The following is a 23,104-nucleotide window of genomic DNA, read 5'->3' as shown; positions in this document are numbered from 1 at the left end:
TTTCAGTCATAATGTCTGCATAACTTTGTTCCTACACTATGATTATAATTTAATAAATGTCATAACATGCTTGGCCCTGTGCTTTAGGGGATATTTTATTTTAAAAAGATAGAATCAGGGCATGAAAAGTCAGGGCAGAGAATGAACTTTCCATCTTTGCTACTGATTCGTGGTGCAGTCTCAACTAATTAACCTTTTCACATCACGTATTGGTCTCTACATACTCCATTTTCCTCCTTTCTTTTTTAATAGAATGAAGGTATTTCATATACAGCTTTTTTTGTGTAAATGAGGACCAAATAATACTAAGGGTTGTTTTTTGTTTGCTTTCGTTTTGTTTTGTTATGTCTTTGAAGGGTTTCACCATTAGCAAATGCTTACAACAAATTCTTAGCAGGCCTTTCGATTATTCATAGATATTTTAGTAAATACATGCTTTTGATAGGGATGTGAATTTCCTGTGAGTGTTATACTAAACAGACTAATAGAGACAAATCAGTTTGGGCTTAGTTTAGCTTCTGAACATCCCAGCCAACATATGAAAAGTCTGATATTTAAGATGTTGCTATTGTTTAAAAAATACTGTATTCTGTACTTATTTTTTCCTCCTGTTATATCATCTAATTAGGAAATAATTTAAAAAAATATATTTTACCTTTAGTCTAGGAAATGAGGTATGATATAGTGGAGGGCTTTTGTTTTTAATATTCTGGTACATAATAGAAGCTCCATATTAAAAATACACATTTCCTCTTTGTGCCAGAGAGGGAAAAAACATGCTAGTTAAGTGTGACTTGGGTGAAACTGAATTTAGTGAATTTGTTGTTTGGAATGTCACAGCGTTGTTTGATAAAGTTCCAGACAGACAACTAGAAAGGCCTTTAAAAGACTAACTAGTTTACACTCTCTTTTGGGAAGTTCTCATAGCCTAATTGTATCAGCTGTACACCAATAACTTAAAAAAAACAGCACCCTGAGGAAACGCTTCTCAGGTTTTCTGAACTCTGAAACCTAAAGTTCTAAGGCAAGAACACTTACTTGTGCTTTTGAATGTCTTTTACTCCGTTTTTCAAATTGCCTAATCTTTCTGATGGATTGTCCCTAAAAGTAAAATAATAATTTTATTAGGTAATCTAATTTTTTCACATTATGATCCTTTCAAAAATAATGTGGTTGAAACACTTACCTGCATAGTTTTTTAATTAAATTAGCAGCATTTTTTGCAATCTTCTTTGGAAATTCTATCATGTCAATCCCCCTCAATATGATGTTATAGGTTTTCATAGGATCTGGGCCTGAGAAAGGTGGGCTGCAAGAATGAGAGACATGATAAGAGATATTACTTGTATTTCTACATGGGACCACAAATTGGTATATAAACTCCACCAGTGACATCATTCCTATTTGGGGGATAATAGTAGTAGTGATTATGGAATGAAAGTTGATTAACAGTAAAACAGTGCAGACATCCTTCCAGGTAAATCACTTAGCAAAACCACAAATGGGTCAAGTTTATCTTCTGTTCTCCCCATTTCTTTTTAGTGTGAGTGCCTAACCCCTCTTGCTCTCTTTGGTCATGCAGGATGCCTCTTCCACTCTCTTTCTCATAGTTACTGATGCACTAATTACACTTGGGATGAAGTCCAAATCACTGGGATGGGCCACAAGAACATCAACGATATGACCCCACCCCACCCCACCTCATGCCATCACCACCCTCACTCACTGCAATCCAGAAACAGCTTCTCTCTGTGCTGCTAAAATACCAAGCACTTTCCCATCTCAGTCTTTTTTTTTTTTTTTTGGCCTGGAAAATTCTCCCAACATTTAACTGGCTAATGCCTCACTTTATTGAGTTTCACCATAAGTGTTATGCTGCTTCCTATTCTGATCAACCTAATATAACCAATTGCATAGCTTATATCAACCAATGTACTCTACTCATCCAATCTAATGCCCAAATTAAAACTTTAATCTTAGCCAGCACGGTGGCTCACGCCTGTAATCCTAGCACTCTGGGAGGCCGAGGCAGATGGATTGTTTGAGCTCAGGAGTTTGAGACCAGCCTGAGCAAGAGCGAGACCCCGTCTCTACTAAAAAAAATAGAAAGAAATTATATGGACAGCTAAAAATATATATAGAAAAAATTAGCTGGGCATGGTGGTGCATGCCTTATAGTCCCAGCTACTTGGGAGGCTGAGGCAGGAGGATTACTTGAGCCTAGGAGTTTGAGGTTGCTGTGAGTTAAGCTGACACCACGGCACTCTAGCCCGGGCAACAGAGTGAGACTCTGTCTCAAAAAAAAAAAAAAAAAAAAAACAACAACAAAAAACAAAACAAACAAACAAAAAAAACTTTAATCTTAGAGTCTCTTATTAGACTCTCTTATAGAACCCTTATGATTTACTGTATTTTGTAATTACCTTTCTATTTGTGTGATTATTTGTTTTAATTCTTTCTTCCTTTTCAGATTATATTTTGTTTTCTGCTGGTATATATTCCCAGAGTTGAGTAGAGCACCTAGCATGTAGGAAGCGATCAATATATATTGTTGAGCTAATGCTTCTACAGAATTATGTTCCTCCTGTCCTTTTCTCCCTGTTCATAGGCCCTCAGCAGATGATTTACCACTAGGCATCCTCTTTGTTAGCAAGGATATAATACCCAAGCCCTCGTGGGCCAGATGAGTTTATGTTTTTCTTAACTTTCCATCCTTGATGTGTGACTTTGTGCCAGTCTCAAGGGATAAAAAAGGGAACTCAAGTCAGAGCCTTGCTTCAAATTTCTCACAGTTCAGAGGGGAAGATTATGGTATACCTTGACAAGTGATTTATTTGGAAATTAATTATTCTCTTAATACAGGGTTCATGTGTCTTTGAGGAAGAAATGTTACACATTATTTTTGTCATGCCCATCATGTTTATTAATAACAGTTCAAACTATTTCCTTTTATCAAGCAGGCTAAAAAATAATGAATTACTTAAAGTAGGGAATAGTAGATTTGCTTGTGCTGTGATGGTCTCTGTCTTGATTTTCTATGACAAGTGCTTTCTACTTACTTTAATATGTCATTAACTAGTAATTGCCTGCCACTTTTAAATCACTTTTAAAACTGTATTAACATGCAATTCTATTTAGCATTCTCTTAGAATTTGAAAATTTTCTCTTTATGTGATGCTATGACTGAATATTCTCTTTACTCTCTTAAGTTAACTTGCCAATTTTGATTTTTACTTTAAAAAATGAGGAAGAGACACATCTTGGGCTTTTTTTGTTCTCAATCTAATAACAAAAAACCCCAGTTAGTTTTCTAATTTATGATTTTACTTTTATATTTATTTGTTTATCTTAGACAACTAAAATCATTTATTAAAAATGAGCTTTGTGGTTTTTCTAAGTGATGCATGTTCAGTCTAAGATATTCATGCAATATATAAAACTTAAATTACTTGCAAGAAAGTAAAAATTATCTTGCACCCTGAAATATTAATAATAACCAACACTTGATGACAATAATTTCATACATTTCTCTATATAGATGAAGACACACAGTATTATATATGCTTTTTAAATTAAAAAATTTATTCAATTTAATTTTACTTTAATTAAGCTGAGGAGTAAAATTGAAAGAAATGCTAAATGACAAATATGTGCTACCATTATTCATTCCTAAAAAGTTTCTCTAAAATTAAGAATTTTTTTAAAAAGCTTTGAATTTACAGCTTTCTTTTTTTATAATGATGTGCTTCAATTGTAAAAAATATTTAAGATTACTGATTATGACTAATGAGAAATAAGTGTGTTTATAGTTATTCCCACCTTCCCCCACCTTAATTTTGGTTCATCTTTGTATTATTTTATGATTGCCAAAAATTATAATATTTACATTCTGTTCAATAACCCAAATTTAAATTGTGTGATCTAAGTTCTAATTATTTAGATTCAAAGTTTGTCATCAATCCTTTTACCAGTTTCTCTATTCCTGATTCATCTTTTTGTTGACTTTGTCAAATAGTGGTGTTTCTAAGAAAGGCCTGGGGTATACACTTTATAGTGTTGTATTTGTATTTTAAGAATAACTTAACTCAGCATAAATTACTTGGGTTATATTTTCTCTCTCCTTCAGAACTACATCATTCTTGATATACTATCTGTTGGCATTAAAGGTGCTGTAGAGAAGGTTGAGCCCAGCGGGAACTCCAACCTGCCTTACTCCCAAAACCACACACGACATGCTTTTGTGGCTTTTGATGCCAATATGATGATTCCCTATTATTGATTTTAGGAAATTACACTTGGACACATTGTGGTGTTATTATTCTGAATCAGTTTCCCCATGGTCACTGCAGATCAAAATGATACACTGAGTCAAGACTTTATGCCATGAATTTTCCATTATGTAATTAAATATGTGTTTCTGTCCCATTTGTAATATTCTATTCATGCACATGATTTATATTTTTCTCTATTTCTTTTGATGTCTATATCCTCTTTCTGTTTTAATTTTCTTTTCTTTTTCAATATTTTTCTCAAGCCTGTTACCATCTCTCTGGCTGCATTTTTAAATATGATTATTCTATTTTCTGTTCCTTATAATATCACTTTCAGTTTGGTAATGTTCCTGAGCTCTGCTACATTACTCATCTTGTCATTTATGAACACTTGAAAATATCTTTGAGGTTACTTTTTAGGAAGATCATGCTTTCAATACCCTCAAAGAAATTATAGATAAAAATTTGTCTAAACTGTTCCTCCTATGTTTCTTTGATTCATTTTTCTTGTGTGTTCTTTAGTTTCCTTTTGCTTATGCATCTTTCAGCGAAAATAAACAGAAAACACCAACTCAAATGGATTGAAATAACGAGGATATTGATTTCACAAGAGCAGCAGTCCAGAGAGGTAGGGCAAACCCTAGACCTGGTAGATAACCCAGGGTCTTTCCAGCTTTTGTTCTGCCAGGCTCATTGTTACCTTTATCCTAAGGCTGTTTCTCCTCATAGTTGTAGAAGTTTACCAGTGGAAATAGGGACTTATATTCATTCTACTATTTATTGAATAACTATTTATTGAATGCCTACCATAGGCACAGAGAATTCTCCTCTAAGAATGTATATTGAAATTATTCCTTTAGGTTAGGTGCCCGATCCAAACAATGCCGATCACCAGAGGAATGCCATGTGACTGGAATAGATGATCTCAATCTAGACCTAAGACTGCGGATGAATTCATCTTTTCCTGAGTGTCCGGGGGTATGTTGAATCCTTGAACAAAAGCAATAAATAAGAAAGGAGTTGGTGTGTGGGTGGAAGGGAGCTGGTGTTGTGAGAGGGGTAGGGAGTGGGTTCTTTGGGACCCTTACTGATTATTACTCATCCTCAAATTGGGCCAGCTAGCCTGAAGAATAGAATAGAGAAGGTTGGAGGGAAGGGAGCAATGAGAAATTCACCATCCTTCACTGGGATTAAAACCTATCACTAGATCATTTATTTCCTTGGCTCTCAAATTTTGGCAATCAAAAGGTCATGTGGCTCATAGCAAAGCCTAAACTCTCGCATTTACTGCTTCTCTCCCTTTTTTTCCTTCCTTTTTCTTTTTTGACCAATATCATGGGCCTGAAAAGGCAGAATTGGTATATCTGCATGAGTCCCCTTCACTTCAGTTCCTCTGTCATTCTGTGGTGCTTAACTGGGTGTCTACATGAACATCCCTTGATCTTTCAAGGTCTGTCCAGTTTTCTAAATGTTATTATTCCAATCAAAATCATTAGATATGACATTCAGGACTATAACATTCTGGAGTCATGCTTGTGGCCCAACAAGATCTGTCAGCATCATTCCTAGTCACGTTGCACACTTGATAGTGTTTGGCAGGTATGGCTGGTGAAACTCTCATTGTAACTAAAGATCATGCTATATGTTTTACTGTTGTCTCCTCCTGTGTGTTATTCTTGTCTGCTCCTACCCGCACCCCTCCTACCACCATCGTCTCTTTGGGCAGAAAGAGAAAGACAGAGTAAAGATGTTTTTGCTGTGACATCTTTGAATGGAAGTCTTTCTGTCTTTTTATTTCTTGAAATGGATGCCAAGCTTATGTATTTTTAATTAAAATTAAGTATTTTAGTAATATATGTATTTATGTTAATAAGTTAAGCTTTGGCTGTCACACACAAATTGTGAGTTATGGTGCTTTATTTTTATTACTGTTCTGTTATCCATAACTTCTATGTCCCTGTAGTTATTTAGAAAAGTGCTTTTTAAATTTTCAAGTGTTTAGACTTTTTCTTTTAAATATTTGTTATTAATTCCTGTTTGTGTTATGTTGTAGTCAGATATTGTAGCCTGTGAAATTTCTACTTTAAAACATTAAGGATTCTTCTGTTATTAATGATTTACTACAGTTTAGTATATGCCAATTTTTAATATTAAGGTTTTAATCATTTTTCCTTATTTTTTTTTTTATTTCAGCTCATCATGGGGGTACATAAGTTCAGGTTATATACATTGACCATGTGCCGCCCATCCCCCTGAGTCAGAGCCTCAAGCATGTCCATTCTCCAGCCAGTGCGCCTGGCACTCACCATGTAGTCATACCTCCATCCCCTCCCCACACCCCCCACCTCCCCGAGTCATCACCTTCAAGCATGACCATTCCCCAGACGGTCGCAATGCACTCATCATGTAGGCATACACCCATTCCCTCCCCCCACCCCCCATCTCAGTCTGATATCCAATTGGTATCCTTCCTCGATGTGCATTTAGGTGATGAGCAGGGAAACCAATTTTCTGGTGAGTACATGTGATGCTTGTTTTTCCATTCTTTGGATACTTCACTTAATATAATGGGTTCCGATTCTCTCCAGGAGAACCAAAGAGATGTCGTATCACCGTTATTTCTTATAGCTGAGTAATACTCCATGGTATACATATACCACAGTTTACTAATCCATTCGTAGATTGATGGGCACTTGGGTTGTTTCCACATCTTTGCAATTGTGAATTGTGCTGCTATAAACATTCAGGTACAGGTGTCTTTGTTATAGAATGACTTTTGTTCTTCTGGGTAGATGCCCAATAATGGGATTGCTGGATCGAATGATACGTCTACTTGAATCTGTTTAAGGTATCTCCATAATGCTTTCCACAGGGGTTGCACTAGTTTGCAGTCCCACCAGCAGTGTATGAGTGTTCCTGTCTTTCCGCATCCATGCCAACATGTGTTGTTTTGGGACTTTTTGATAAAGGCCATTATCACTGGAGTTAAGTGATACCTCATTGTGGTTTTGATTTGCATTTCCCTGATGATTAGGGATGTTGAGCATTTTTTCATATGTTTGTTAGCCATTGTTATATCTTCTTTTGAAAATTTCTATTCATGTCCTTTGCCCATTTTTTGATAGGGTTGTTTGATTTTTTCTTGCTGATTTTCCTGAGTTGTAAATAGATTCTTGTTATCAGTCCTTTATCTGATGTGTAGTATGAGAAAATTTTTTCCCATTCTGTAGGCTGTCTGTTTATTTTCATGACTGTTTCTTTGGCTGTGCAGAAGCTTTTCAATTTAATCAGGTCCCATTCATTTATTTTTGTTGTTGCTGTGCTTGCCTTAGGGGTTTTCTTCATAAATTCTTTGCCTAGACCAATGTCTGTAAGAGTCTTTCCTACATTTTCTTCTAGAATTCTAATAGTTTTCCACCTAAGATTTAAGTCTGTTATCCACCATGATTTGATTTTTGCGAGAGGTGAAAACTATGGGTCCTGTTTTAGTCTTCTATATGTGGCTATCCAGTTTTCCCAGCACCATTTATTAAATAAGGAATCTTTTCCCCAGAGTATGTTTTTTTCTGCTTTGTCAAAGATTAGATGGCTATATGAGGATGGTTTTATATTTGGATTTTCTGTTCTGTTCCATTGGTCTGTGTCCCTGCACTTGTGCCAATACCAAGCAGTTTTAATAATCACAGCTTTGTAGTATAGTTTGAAGTGTGGCAAATTAATACCTCCCATTTTGTTTTTGTTGCTTAAAATTGCTTTTGCTAAATGGGGTCTTCTCTGGTTCCACACAAAGCATAAAATTATTCTTTCTATATCTGTGAAAAATGATGTTGGTAATTTAATAGGAATTGCATTGAATTTGTAGATAACTTTGGGCAGAATAGTCATTTTAATGATGTTGATTCTTCCGATCCACGAGCATGGTATAGTTTTTCACCTATTTACACGTTCTGCTATTTCCTTCTTCAGTGTTTCGTAGTTCTGCCTATAGAGGTCCTTTCCTGCCTTAGGTAAATATATTCCTAGGTATTTTATTTTCTTTGTTGCGATTTTGCAGGGTATTGAGTCCTTAATTTGGTTCTCCGTTTGACTGTTATTAGCATATATGAATGCCTCTGATTTGTGTGTATTGATTTTGTATCCCGAGACTTTACTGAATTCATTGATCAATTCCAGAAGTCTCTTGGTTGAATCCTTGGGGTTTTCTAGATATAACATCATATCATCAGCAAAGAGTGAGAGTTTGATCTCTTCTGTCCCTATTTGGACTCCCTTGATTCTGCTCTCTTGTCTGATAGCTCTCGCAAGGACTTCCAATACTATGTTGAAAAGTAATGGGGACAGTGGGCAGCCTTGTCTGGTTCCAGTTCAAAGTGGGAATGCTTTCAATTTTCCCCATTGAGTATGATGGTGGCTGTGGGTTTGTCATATATGGCTTGTATCATTTTTAGATAGGCCCCGTCTATGCCTATTTTGTTAAGTGTTCTTATCATAAAAGGGTGTTGAATTTTGTCAAATGCTTTTTCTGCATCTATTGAGAGGATCATATGATCTTTATTTTTGCTTCTATTTATGTGGTAAATTATGTTTATAGATTTGCGTATGTTAAACCATCCCTGCATCTCTGGGATGAAGCTCACTTGGTGGTGATGGATTACTTTTTTGATAAGCACTTGGATTCTATTTGCTAGGATTTGATTGAGAATTTTTGCATCTATATTCATAGGGGATATTGGTCTGTAGTTTTCATTTTTTGTTGCATCCTTTCCTGGTTTTGGTATTAACATTATGCTGGCTTGGTAAAATATGTTGGGGAGAATTCCATCTTTCTCGATATTGGAGAATAGTTTATGTAGGATGGGCACCAGTTCTTCTTTGTAGGTATGGTAAAATTCAGGTCTGAACCCATCTGGTCCAGGGCTTTTCTTTTTGGGAAGGTTTTTTATTGCTGTTTCGATTTCAGATCTAGATATTGGTCTATTCAGGAATTCTATTTCTTCCTGCTTGAGCCTGGGAAGGCTATGTGTTTCTAAAAATTTGTCCATTTCCTCCTCATTTTCCAATTTGTGTGCATAAGGTTTTTTTTAAAATTTGTAGATGATCTCATGTATCCCTGTGGCATCGGTCATGATTTCTCCTTTCATGTTCCTGATGGAGGTTATTAGAGTTTTTTCTTTTCTGCTCTTGGTTAGCCTAGCCAGAGGTGTGTGAATCTTGTTTATGTTTCCAAAGAACCAACTTTTTGATTTATTAATTTCTCTTATGGTTTGTTTGTTGTCTTTTTCATTCAGTTCTGATTTGATCTTAATAATTTCTCTCCTTCTGCTGGGTTTGGGGTTGGTCTGTTCTTCCTTCTCCAGCTCTTTGAGTCTCTTCATTAGATTGTCTATTTGTAAGTTTTCTGTCTTTTTGATATAGGCATTTATGGAAATAAATTTTCCTGTCAGGACTGCTTTAGCTGTGTCCCATAGATTCTGATAAATTGTGTCTCTATTGTCGTTTAATTCAAAAATCTTTTGATTTCTGTCTTGATTTCTTCATTTATAAAATAATCTTTCAGGAGAAGGTTGTTTAGCTTCCATGAGTTTGAGTAGGAATGAGATTTTCTGTTAAGGTTCATTGTTACTTTTATTCCACTGTGATCTCAGAAAATGCAAGGTATAATTTCTATTTTTTAAAATTTTTTAAGAAATGCTTTATGTCCTATGATATGGTCAATCTTGGAGAATGTCCCATGAGCTGATGAGAAGAAAGTATATTCAGTGGATTTTGGGTAGAATGTCCTGTAGATGTCAGCCAGGCCCCTTTGTTCTAGCATTCTATTTAAATCCTTTGTTTCTTTGTTTATTTTTTGTTTGGAGGATCTGTCCTGTACTGTCAGCGGTGTGTTAAAATCTCCCTGTATCACAGTGCTCTTGTCTATCATTGTGTCCAAAGCAAGTAGGGTTTACTTTGTGAATCTGGGTGCACCTAAGTTGGGTGCATATATATTAAGTATAGTTATGTCTTCTTGTTGAATTGTACCCTTCACCACTATATAGTAACCATCTTTGTCTTTCATTACTTTTATTGATTCAAAAACTAAGTTAAAAGAAATTAAAACAGCCACACCCACTTTCTTTTGACTGCCATTTGCATGAAATATTGATTTCCACCCCTTTATTTTCAGTATAAATGCATATTTGCAGGTTAGATGGGTTTCCTGAAGACAGCAGATACTTGGCTTGTATTTTTTTAACCATTGGGCCAGCCTATGTCTTTTGAGAGGGGAATTCAGTCCATTCACATTTATTGAGAGAATTGATAATTGAAATTGATTTCTGTTCCTCATGTTGGCTTGAGTTTCATTATTCTGTATTCTCACTTGAGCCATTGTGATAACTGGGTTGTTTTCTTCTCCAGATTAGTTTTATATTTGTGGGTCTTTCTTGTGCTGGTCCGTGTGAAGCCCTGTTTTGAGAATTTCTTGGAGAGCTGGTCTTGGTGAATTCTCTGAATTTTTGTTTATCTGAGAATGTTTTAATTTCACCTTCATATATAAAGCTGAGCTTAGCTGGGAATAAGAGCCTAGGCTGGGCATTTTTTTATTTTAGAAGAGTGAGAATGGGGCCCCAGTCTCTTCTTGCTTGTAAGATTTCAGTTGAGAAATCTGGCGTAATTCGGATGGGTTTTCCTTTGTATGTAACTTGTTTCTTCTTCCTTACAGCTCGTAGAATGGCCTCTTTAGTGGAAATTTTGGTCAGTCTGATAACTGCATGATGTGGTGTCTTCCTGTTTGGTATGAATCACCCAGGGGTTCTTTGAGCTTCTTGAGCCTGTATATCTAGAGTTTTGGCAAGGCCTGGGAAATTTTCCTCAATTATGTCTTCAAATAGCTTATCCAACCCTTGCTTATTGTCTTCTTCACCCTCAGGAATGCCGATAACTCTCACGTGGCTTCTTCACATAATCCCACATTTCTTGTAGACTCTGGTCTTGACTCTAATTTCTTTGCTCCATCTCTGTGACTGACTTATTTAATTGGAAAGTGATATCTTCGATCTCTGAGATCCTTTCTTCTGTTTGATCTACCCTGCTCTTGAGACTTTCCACTGTGTTTTGTAGCTCCCTGAATAAATTCTTCATTTCCAGGAGTTCAGTTTGATTTTTCTTCAATATTTTGAATTCTTTAGTGAATTTTTCTTCCAAGTCCTGGATCTTTTTTGTGGTATCTTTGTGTTGGTTATACATTTTTTTCTTGCATAATATTCAGCTTATTTATGATCCATGATTGAAATTCTTCCTGTGACATGTTGCTCTTTCGAGTTTGGTTTGTGTCAATTGATGGAGAATTAATAATCTTCTTTGGAGGCAAAGTTTCAGCTTGAATCTTTATACTCCTAGAGATCTTTTGCGGAGGCCTTCCCATCTGCATCAATCCTTAGGTCCCTTCTTTCAGCTTTAGGCTGGACAGAGGCACATCGTGCGCGCGGATCTTGGGCTGTGCAGCAGCCCAGGTGAGCTGCCTCCTCTGTCACTAGGGAGAGCCTTTCACGTGTTGTTCAGGATTTTGCTGCCTCAGCTGGGTGGCTGCTCCTGTTGGGTCCAGCCCCAGAGAATTAATTTGGCCCGAAACCGGTTTGAGAGTCCTGTCCCTGGGCTGATTTAATTGCAGACGGAAAGTAACTTTTTCCTTGCCTCTTCCTCTCCTGAGGTGGTTTCTGCTTCTCTCTGCGCGAAGGACAGTGGCTGGGGGTGAGGGGTGCCCGCTTTCGCCCAGCGCCCCAGCTGCTGCAGCTCCAGGGGCGATGGTCCGCCCTGCCCCAATGTCCACAAGGTCCACACACTGCTCCCTCGCGACCAGGGAAGCATTCAGTGTTCACGCAAAGGTGAGGGTCCACGGACCAGGGGATGGAGCCACCCGGTACCCCATCGCTCTGCAGCAGCTAGGCTGGGACCCCGACAATGGCGGCTGCCCCCCCCTGCTAGTTGCTGGCACTGGGGGCGAATGTTCAGGGTCTGGCAGGGACCGGGGGAGCTGGGATTGAGGGAGCCCAGCCACCCACATAAAGGGGACAGTTTGGCGTCCCTCAGGTGTCTTTTGCTGCAGCCCAGCGCGAACCCTCTCCCGCGGGTTGCAGTCCACCCACAGGGCTCCGGGGTCCGAAATGCCTCTGGCTATTGTCTCCTCTCCGCAGAGTCCTGCGTCTCCCACGGTGATTCCGCACCAGCTTCAGGCAGATCCCTGATTGAGTGGGAGTGGGGATCAGTGGAGGAACAGGCTGCTTTCCTGTAGGGCTGAACCCCCCACTCGCTGGTGAGGCAGGTACAGCCGTCCCGCACTCCCCTCTCTGTCGTCCGTCCCTCAGTCTCCAGATTTTCACAATCTGATTTCCCGTTCACCTCAGTCTTTTCTTGCTCTCTGTGTCCCACACTGATTCTCTGGATTCACACCGCTGTTCTGGTTGAGGAGCGATCCTCTAGCACTGTGGCAGACTGAGATCCATGCCTTCCTCTCCGGGAGCACGAATCCAGGGGGTCACCTCCACTCCATCACCTTTCACTCTCTCTCATTTTTCCTTATTATTTAATGAATAAGCATTGATCATAGAAAAATTTCTAAACATGTAAACAGAAATATACATTTTCATCGTGAATATTTTAATGTAGTTATTAATGGTTAATATTTATTTTCTTCTATTCATTATATAGTTTTTTTTCATAGCAATTCTAAGCACACTGGAAAGATTATTTATCTATCTGTATCCATATACACATTATGTTAAATTTAGCCTTGCCCTTTGTTCAAATCTTTCTTATTTTTACATGTCTACTCAATTTGTCATACATTTAAAATAATTTACCTCTATATACAAGGAGAATATCAAACAACATAGAAATTTCAATAGTAATAATGTAAAATGCCCACAAATAAAAAATCAAAACACAGCTATTTGTGGCAATGGTAGTAGCTTCTAACACTCATGGAGTGCTTACCACATGCCTGACACTCTTCTAAGTATCTCATATAGTCACTGAAACACAAAGAACCTGAGTCTGAGAGTCCCAAGTCTTCCTCTCATAAGTAGTTGTTTCACATTCGGCCTCACACTTACCTTTTCTTTCCATTGCCTTAACCCTATTCTAGGCTCTCAGCATTCCAGACCTGAGGATGATCTTCAAACTAGCCCTCCCATCACTCTTTCAATTTGCCCTACATATTACTGCCAACTTGTTTTTCCTTAAATACCACAACACATGTCACTCACTCCTTTGTCAGAAAATACTCAATGATTCCTTCTCTGGATGGAGTCCAAATATTCAAGTGCAACAATCATAATCCTCGAAAGATGACTCTCCCTGATCTCCCATTACCTTTTTTTTTTTTTGAGACAGAGTCTTGCTCTGTTGCCTGGGCTAGAGTGCCGTGGCATCAGCCTAGCTCACAGCAAACCTCAAACTCTTGGGCTCACGCGATTCTCCTGCCTTAGCCTCCCGAATAGCTGGGACTACAGGCGTGCACCACCATGCCCAGCTAATTTTTTCTATATATTTTTAGTTGTCCATATAATTTCTTTCTATTTTTTTAGTAGAGACGGGGTCTCGCTCTTGCTCAGGCTGGTCTCAAACTCCTAACCTTGATCAATCCTCCCACCTCAGCCTCCCAGAGTGCTAGGATTAAAGGCGTGAGCCACCACACCTGGCCTCCCATTACATTTTTAAATATACCTCTTCCATGTCTATGCCCACTACTGCCCTTATCTTATCTTTAGGCCATGCCTCTTTGCCTGGAATGCCCTTTACTTTGCCTTCTACATCTGAGTCCTGTTCTTCCTTCAATACTCAGCTATGGTCTTATACTCATTCTTCAAAAGCCTCTTTGGTCAAACCCAGCCCTCTTCTGAACTCTGTAGGTCATAACAACCCTATTTCTCACTGTCTTTAGCATATACCATAGTGATATATTTGTTTTTCTTTTAGTAGTGGTTTTCGTCTTGTAGTATTCCTAGTGCTTTTTTTAGTTGTTGATTATAATATTACACAAAAGATCTGCAGAGAATTCACATTTCATTTAGATATAGCAATTGCTAACAGGTCTTCTTACTTTTATAGAAAGTGGACCTTAGGTATCTTAATATGACTTGCTGGCCAAATGACTAGGCTCAAAAATTTCATAAAAAGACATGGATCCTTCCACTTCTACGTATACATAAAGAATTAGCAATAATGAGACCAAAAGTTGATGTTGAGGTGGTTGCCCTCATCTGACCTATTTTTGACCTTGCTTTATGAATTCCATGTCATTTGCATAACTAATTCAAGTGTGGTACCAAGATATGGGGAAATATGCTTTAAGGTGATCTAATCAGGGTGACAAAGGCAAGAGTGTGTAGCTGTTTGCTGGTCTATTTTTATCAGCAATTCCCTATCAATATCCATACCTGCCAGTCAGGAGTTCATACATTAGGATTCCCAGTGACCAGTAGTCGGCTGAAATGTCATGGCCTTTGTTCAGGATGATCTCTGGGGCTACGTATTCTGGAGTCCCACAAAAAGTCCATGTTTTCTTTCCAAATCCTATTTTCTTTGCAAAGCCAAAATCAACCTGACAGAGAAAAATAAGACACTTAAGCTACTTGTGATGAAGTTTAAAACCAGTAAGTTATTTTGCTGAAATACACTGATAACGATCATTTAAAAAGATGCAAGTTATTATAGTCCTGTCTTCTAAAAGGAATCATCTATATTGCAAAGTCTCCTGATCAAATGCGGGTTTTAATGGGAAAAGTTGAAACCTGAGTATCAGATAAAATTCACATCATGAAAAATAAAGGCAAATCTTTCTTTCTGGAAACAGTTTTCATTTTTCCTTCTTCTATGCCAATGGAGTTTGGGGCATAAATAAAGAATTTCTCTTTACTCAAAAATTTTTAAAAGACCAGTTGGGCCTACTTAGCATCTTTCCCAGGATATACATAATTTCTGCTGGATTTAGTGGAGTTGACAATTCACTTAGTATTAATGATCTGAAAAGCCACTTTATTGTTGAAAGAGGTGACTAACATGGTGATGGGACCAATAACTCTGCCCTTGATAAACAAACAGAAATAAAAATGTATTATTCATTTTTCTAGAAACCCTTTGAAGGAAGAGCCTCAATGGCAGAAAATCTGTTTTTTTCTCTAAAACAATTTGGTTCAAGCTGCAAATAATTAATTGCTATTGATTTGATTTCTCTAAAAACTATGTGATTAAAAATTCCAAAAAGTTTAAAAATGGGATCAGGTACTGACAGATCCAGAAAAAAGTAGTGTATTTTTAAATAAGAGAACTTTCCTTCTCTGGTAAATCTTTAGAACTTTTGGTCAATTATTATTATTAATATTACTATTATTAACATAGCCTGGATAGCATTGCCTGTAAAGCCCATTTTCCCATTAGCATTATTCTTAAATCTAAAATATTACAATGATTCATGGCTTTCCATAATACAAAATGCCTATTGCCTTTGGATGACTAGAGAAAAGGACTTCTATGATCTCTTTTAGGTCTATGAACACATGCCGGCAAGTGTGTTTTCTAACGCTTATTAGAAAGCATATTTTGCTAGGGTATTATTAATTTAAACACAGCCAATTTAATTTCTCATAGGTGTTGCCTAATATTTAGTTGAAAATTGCAAGCTAAAATCTGCTTCTAAGAAAAGTAACCACATGGAAAAGGAAAACTAAGATTTTATGTCACCAAAGCTTTATAAACAAATATTTTAAAACTGCAGGATAGAAACCACATGTGAAACACACTGACCAGTTTGGCATAACCTCGGTGATCTAGGATGAGATTTTCTGGCTTGAGGTCCCTGTAAATGATTCCTTTGGAATGCAGATAGGCAAAAGCTTCTACCACACACGCTGTGTAAAACCTGGTTGTAGAATCTTCAAACGAACCTCTGAGATACAGAAAATGGAATAAAAAGTGTATGAGAAGTTAGTTTCTCTAATAAGACTTCTTTTTATTTCCCTCATTTCACTGTATTCCTCTGCCAAAATTTAACCCATAGACCAATGTCTTACTGGCTAAATGTCACATGATTGCCATGGCATTGGGTTTTCTAAAGCATTTGAGGCTCAAGTCAAGCAATTCTCTGTCTTTATGAATGGAATAGTGAAATCTAACTTCCTGAAGGGGCTGAAGAGGAGTTCAACAACACATTGCATTTCATGTACTTAGTGGCTTCCTCTCAACAGCCCACTACAATCTAAAAAGACATACAGTTACAGCAGTGGGCAGGAGAGAAAACCAATACTATTTTAGAGATTGTCTACCAAGTATTTGTTTTATAAAGGAAAAGTTTATGGGTTTATTCATATTTGTTCTTAGAGGGCTCATTTTTGAATCTATCTAAATAATGTAGATGTTTCATGAGAATGTGATTAAAAGCTACTGTTTTCAAAGAACCACTGTGGAAATGAATTATAATGTTACCGATGCAATCATATTGCAAACTAAGTATTCTCCTGTTTTCAATCTTCTGTCATCAAGACAATATCTATTTCCTATGCTACTGCCTTATTAATAGAAAAAGATGAAACTAGAAAACAATTGGAAAGAAAAAGTTAACTGGAAGGGAATGTTTATTAGTAAACTTGATTATGATGTTTAGCAAGAAAGCTCTTTGTATCTCTCTGTCTCATCTTTGTCTCTCTCTCTCTCTCTTTACATATTGTGTGTATAACAATAAAGAAAAAAACCCTTGCCATCTAAGGTGAACTCCTTGGTTCTAGGGCAGAACCTTTAGATTTAACTGTTTTTTTCATGGAACTTCTTAAAAAAGATAAACTGTGTTCTAGTCTTCTTTCCCAAGTAGTAAACACAATTTAATAATTTCATAATTCAAGAATATTAGTGTGAACATCAGCTCTTATGGTTGATATGTAACATGAGAGATGAGCATACAGGTGGTTTTATAATAGATAGTATGCCAAAAATGGTAGCCCTAGAGCTTGGTTTCTTGAGAATCCATAATGCCTGTTTGCATTTTGGTGACATTTACTTCTTTTTCAAAGTTAACGAGTAATATCTAACAAATGGGGCAGTGGAATATGGCTGAATTTTTACAACATTCATCAGGGAATCCAAAGTTAAAGCAGTCAATTTTCAGAAATAGATTGTGTCTTCCAGAAATGGATAGTCTTCATTTCAACTACTAATACTCTCCTATTGGCACTGAAACAATCAGCTCTTCTTTTAGAATTACGCCAGATTTCTCAACTGAAACTTTACAAGCAAGAAGAAGTTGGGGCCCCATTCTCACTCTTCTGAAACAGAATAATGCCCAGCCTAGAATCTTGTACCCAGCTAAGCTAAGCTTTCTATATGAAGGAGAAATTAAGACATTCTCAGATAAACAAGGACTGAGGGAATTCACCAAGACAAGACAAGACCAGCCCTCTAAGAAGTACTCAAAAGAGAGTTACACACGGATCAGCACAACAAAGACCCACGAATGTAAAGCCACCCAAGAGCGAAAGAGCAAATTCCTGCCACCACAATGGCTCAAGAGAGAAAACATAGCAATGAAATTCTACCCAACAAGATGAACAGAAATCTGTCCCACTTATCAGTTCTCTCAATAAATGTCAATGGCCTGAATTCCCCACTCAAGAGACATAGACTGCGACAATGGATAAAAAAACACAAACCAAATATCTGCTGTCTTCAGGAAACTCACCTAACCTGCAAAGATGCATTTAGACTGAAAATAAAAGGATGGAAATCGATATTTCAAGCAAACGGTAGCCAAAAGAAAGCTAGTGTGGCAGTTTTAATTTCCAATAACTTAGTCTTTAAACCAACAAAAGTAATAAAAGACAAAGACAGTTACTACATACTGGTAAAAGGCACAATTCAACAAGAAGACATAACCATACTTAATATATATGCACCCAACTTAGGCACACCCAGATTCATAAAGCAAACCCTACTTGATCTGAACCAAATGATAGACAACAATACTGTAATAGCTGGAGACTTTAACACCCCACTGACAGTGCAGGACAGATCCTCCAAACAGAAAATAAGCAAAGAAATAGTAGACTTAAATAGAATGCTAGAACAAATGGGCCTGACTGACATCTATAGGACATTCTACCCGAAATCCACTGAATATACATTCTTCTCATCAGCCCATGGGACATTCTCTAAGATTGACCATATCCTAGGACATAAAGCATGTCTTAAAAAATTTAAAAAAATATAAATCATACCATGCATCTTCTAAGATCACAGTGGAATAAAAGTAATAATGAACCCTAACAGAAACTCTCATTCCTACTCAAAGTCATGGAAGCTAAACAACCTTCTTCTGAACAACTATTTTGTAAAGGAAGAAATCAAATCAGAAATCAAAACATTCTTTGAATTAAATGACAAAGGAGACACAACTTATCAAAATCTATGGGACACAGCTAAAGCAGTCCTGAGAGGAAAACTCATTTCCATAAATGCCTATTTCAAAAAGACAGAAAACTTACAAATAGACAACTTAATGAATAGACTCAAAGAGCTGGAGAAAGAAGAACAGACTGACCCCAAACCCAGCAGAAGGCGAGAAATTCTTAAGATCAAATCAGAATTAAATGAAAAGGACAACAAAAATACCATAAGGGAAATTAATAAAACAAAAAGTTGGTTCTTTGAAAAGATAAACAAAATAGACACACCACTGGCTAGACTAACCAAGAGCAGAAAAGAAAAATCTCTAATAACTTCCATCAGGAACATGAAAGGAGAAATCACGACCGATGCCACAGAGATACATGACATCATGTATGAATTTTACAAAAATCTTTATGCACACAAATTGGAAAATGAGGAGGAAATGAACAAATTTTTAGAAACACACAGCCTTCCCAAGCTCAATCAGGAAGAAATAGAATTCCTGAATTGACCAATATCAAGAACTGAAATCGAAACAGCAATAAAAAACCTTCCCGAAAAGAAAAGCCCTGGTCCAGATGGGTTCACACCCGAATTTTACCACACATACAAAGATGAACTGGTGCCCATCCTACATAAACTATTCTCCAATATTGAGAAGGATGGAATTCTCCCCAGCACATTTTACCGAGCCAATATAACATTGATACCAAAACCAGGAAAGGATGCAACAAAAAAAAAACTACAGACCAATTTCTCTCATGAACATAGATGCAAAAATGCTCAACAAAAATCCTAGCAAATCGTATCCAAGTGCTTATTAAAAAAATAATTCATCATGACCAAGTAGGCTTCATCCCAGAGATGCAAGGGTGGTTCAACATACAAAAATCTATAAATGTAATTCACATATAAATAGAAGCAAAAATAAAGACCATATGATCCTCTCAATAGATGCAGAAAAAAGCATTTGACAAAATTCAACACCCTTTTATGATAAGAACGCTTAACAAAATAGACATAAATGGGACCTACCTAAAAATGATACAAGCCATATATGACAAACCCACAGCCAACATCATACTGAATGGGGAAAAATTGAAAGCATTCCCACTCAGAACTGGAACCAGACAAGGCTGCCCACTGTCCCCATTACTTTTGAACATAGTATTGGAAGTCCTTGCGAGAGCTATCAGGCAAGAGAGCAGAACCAAGGGAGTCCAAATAGGGACAGAAGAGATCAAACTCTTACTCTTCGCTGATGATATGATGTTATATCTGGAAAACCCCAACAACTCAACCAAGAGACTCCTGGAATTAATTAATGAATTCAGTAAAGTCTCAGGTTACAAAATCAATACACACAAATCAGAGGCATTCATATATGCCAATAACATTCAATCAGAGAACCAAATTAAGGACTCAATACCCTTCAAAATAGCAACAAAGAAAATAAAATATCTAGGAATATATTTAACTAAAGAGGTAAAGGACCTCTATAGAGAGAACTATGAAACACTAAGGAAGGAAATTGCAGAACACGTAAATAGGTGGAAAACCTTACCATGCTCGTGGATTGGAAGAATCAACATTGTTAAAATGTCTATACTACCCAAAGTAATCTATAGATTCAATGCAATTCCTATTAAATTACCAACATCATTTTTCACAGATTTAGAAAAAATAATTATACACTTTGTATGGATTCAGAGAAGACTTCGTATAGCAAAAGCAATTTTAAGCAATAAAAACAAAATGGGAGGTATTGATTTGCCAGACTTCAAACTATACTACAAAGCTGTGGTTCTTAAAACTGCCTGGTATTGGCACAAGGGCAGGGACACAGACCAGTGGAACAGAACAGAAAATCGAAATATAAAACCATCCTCATATAGCCATCTAATCTTTGACAAAATAGACAAAAACATACTCTGGGGACAAGAATTCCTATACAATAAATGGTGCTGGGAAAACTGGATAGCCACATGTAGAAGATTGAAACAGGACCCACAGCTTTCACCTCTCACAAAAATCAAATCATGGTGGATAACAGATTTAAACCTTAAATGGGAAACGATTAGAATTCTAGAAGAAAATGTAGGAAAGACTCTTACAGACATTGGTCTAGGCAAAGAATTTATGAAAAAAACCCCTAAGACAATGCAGCAACAACAAAAATAAATGAATGGTACCTGATTAAATTAAAAAGCTTCTGCACAGCCAAAGAAACAGTCACGAAAATAAACAGACAGCCTACAGAATGGGAAAAAATTTTCGCATACTACATATCAGATAAAAGACTGATAATAAGAATCTATTTAGAACTCAGGAAAATCATCAAGAAAAAATCAAAGAACCCTATCAAAAAGTGGGCAAATGACATGAATAGAAATTTTTCAAAAGAAGATATAAGAATGGCTAACAAACATATGAAAAAATGCTCAACATCTCTAATCATCAGGGAAATGCAAATCAAAACCACAGTGAGATACCACTTAACTCTGGTGGGAATGGCCTTTATCAAAAAGTCCCAAAACAACACATGTTGGCGTGGATGCGGAGAGACAGGAACACTCATACACTGCTGGTGGGACTTCAAACTAGTGCAACCCCTGTGGAAAGCATTATGGAGATACCTTAAACAGATTCAAGTAGACGTATCATTCGATCCAGCAATCCCATTATTGGGCATATACCCAGAAGAACAAAAGTCATTCTATAACAAAGACACCTGTACCAGAATGTTTATAGCAGCACAATTCACAATTGCAAAGATGTGGAAACAACCCAAGTGCCCATCAATCCTTGAATGGATTAGTAAACTGTGGTATATGTATACCATGGAGTATTACTCAGTTATAAGAAATAACGGTGATATGACATCTCTGGTTCTTCTGGAGAGAGTTGGAACCCATTATATTAAGTGAAGTATCCAAAGAATGGAAAAACAAGCATCACATGTACTCACCAGAAAATTGGTTTCCCTGATCATCACCTAAATGCACAACGGGGAAGGATACCAATTGGATATCAGACAGAGACGGGGAGTGGGGGGAGGGGATGGGTGTATGCCTACATGATGAGTGTGTTGGGCACTGTCTGGGGAATGGTCATGCTTGAAGGTGCTGACTCGGGGAGGTGGGGGGTCGGGGGAGGGGATGGAGGTATGACTACATGGTGAGTGCCAGGTGCACTGTCTGGAGAATGGACACGCCTGAGGCTCTGACTCAGGGGGATGGGCAGGACATGGACAATGTATATAACCTGAGCTTTTGTACCCCCATGAAAAGCTGAAATAAAAAAAAAAAAGAAGAAAAAAAAAAGAAATACAATTTTAGGAATGATATCTACTTCTCTAGATACTAGAATCTGAACTATAATTACTAAGTATATGAATGGAACAATTGTTCATTTATGAGGACAAGAGAAAGGTTGAGAACTGCAGCCATACCAGGAAATGAATGATATACTTTAGGCAGCAATTATCCTCTGACTTGAAGCTATCCTTGGCAGAGCTAAAATTTTATAATCCTGTGTATCGGAAAAGGGATTAAAGTATTGCCTTGAAGGTCCTTTCTTCTTTGCCCTTAATTAAGTTATGTATGTTTGCCTATCAAGAGTAGCTATTTCTTTCAATTGGAGAGATTACTTTACCTTAAATAGTAAGCATCTGTGTATATATAATTAACGTACAGCTTTAGCTACATTGAGTGCTGTATCTGACTTGAATCTCTCCTCAATGGAGAGCATTGAAAAGCAAAGCAAAGCAAAACGACAGAAAACAAAACAGTGCATGGAATAGAGTCTTATTTCACATTACATGTTTTATTTCAATCGGCAGATTACTTACATCACTATCTAACTATGATTTGGGTGGGCCTTATTGAAAGCTTACAAATTCTTGAAGAAGACATTATTCCTGCAGTAGTGACTCCGGGAACATATCTCTGCTTTCCTTAATATTCAGTTGTTAATAGAAACACACAGACAAATGCATTATTAATGTTATAATGGGAGTAAATGCTTATGTGAGAGATCAATTTCTCATGAAATCTCTGCTGAATGGTATATCTATTTTCTGAATCAGCTGGTTATTAGCAGGAAAATCCTAACACAAACTCAAATTCATGAGAGGAGGCTATAAATTAGGAATATGGACCCTGAGCAATAATCCTGAGCTCAGATCTGAGCTCCACTTACTGCTTGATCTTGAGCAACTAACTGTACTTCTCTGGGTCTGAGTGTGCTCATTTGCAAAATGGGGCCAATAATAGTAACAGTCTCATTGGGTTGTTGTTAAGTTTCATACAACTCATGCATGTACTTAGAATAAGTGTCTGACACACAACTCATAATAAATAGCAGCCATTATAATTGAGTACCAAAAAACTCTTCTCTGGCTCCTGTATCTTAATCTA

At 37.1% G+C, this 23,104-nt stretch overlaps 1 protein-coding gene across 2 annotated transcripts in view; it reads right to left on the bottom strand.

Annotated features, from left to right (window-relative positions):
* The window catches only part of PRKG1 (protein kinase cGMP-dependent 1), a 1,158,333-nt gene that overhangs the window by 4,060 nt on the left and 1,131,169 nt on the right, over positions 1-23,104 (bottom strand). For both annotated transcript variants that reach the window (XM_045569367.1, XM_045569366.1), the window contains exons 13-16: positions 16,056-16,197; positions 14,690-14,853; positions 1,187-1,309; positions 1,039-1,101 (exon numbers count right to left, since the gene is read on the bottom strand). In XM_045569367.1, the coding sequence (XP_045425323.1) occupies positions 1,039-1,101; positions 1,187-1,309; positions 14,690-14,853; positions 16,056-16,197 (492 nt within the window). The remainder of the gene's footprint in view (positions 1-1,038; positions 1,102-1,186; positions 1,310-14,689; positions 14,854-16,055; positions 16,198-23,104) is intronic.

Source organism: Lemur catta, chromosome 14 (genome assembly GCF_020740605.2).
Source record: "Lemur catta isolate mLemCat1 chromosome 14, mLemCat1.pri, whole genome shotgun sequence".
In the NCBI taxonomy this organism is placed as follows: Eukaryota; Metazoa; Chordata; class Mammalia; order Primates; family Lemuridae; genus Lemur; species Lemur catta.
This window is presented reverse-complemented; position numbering and strand designations above follow the sequence as displayed.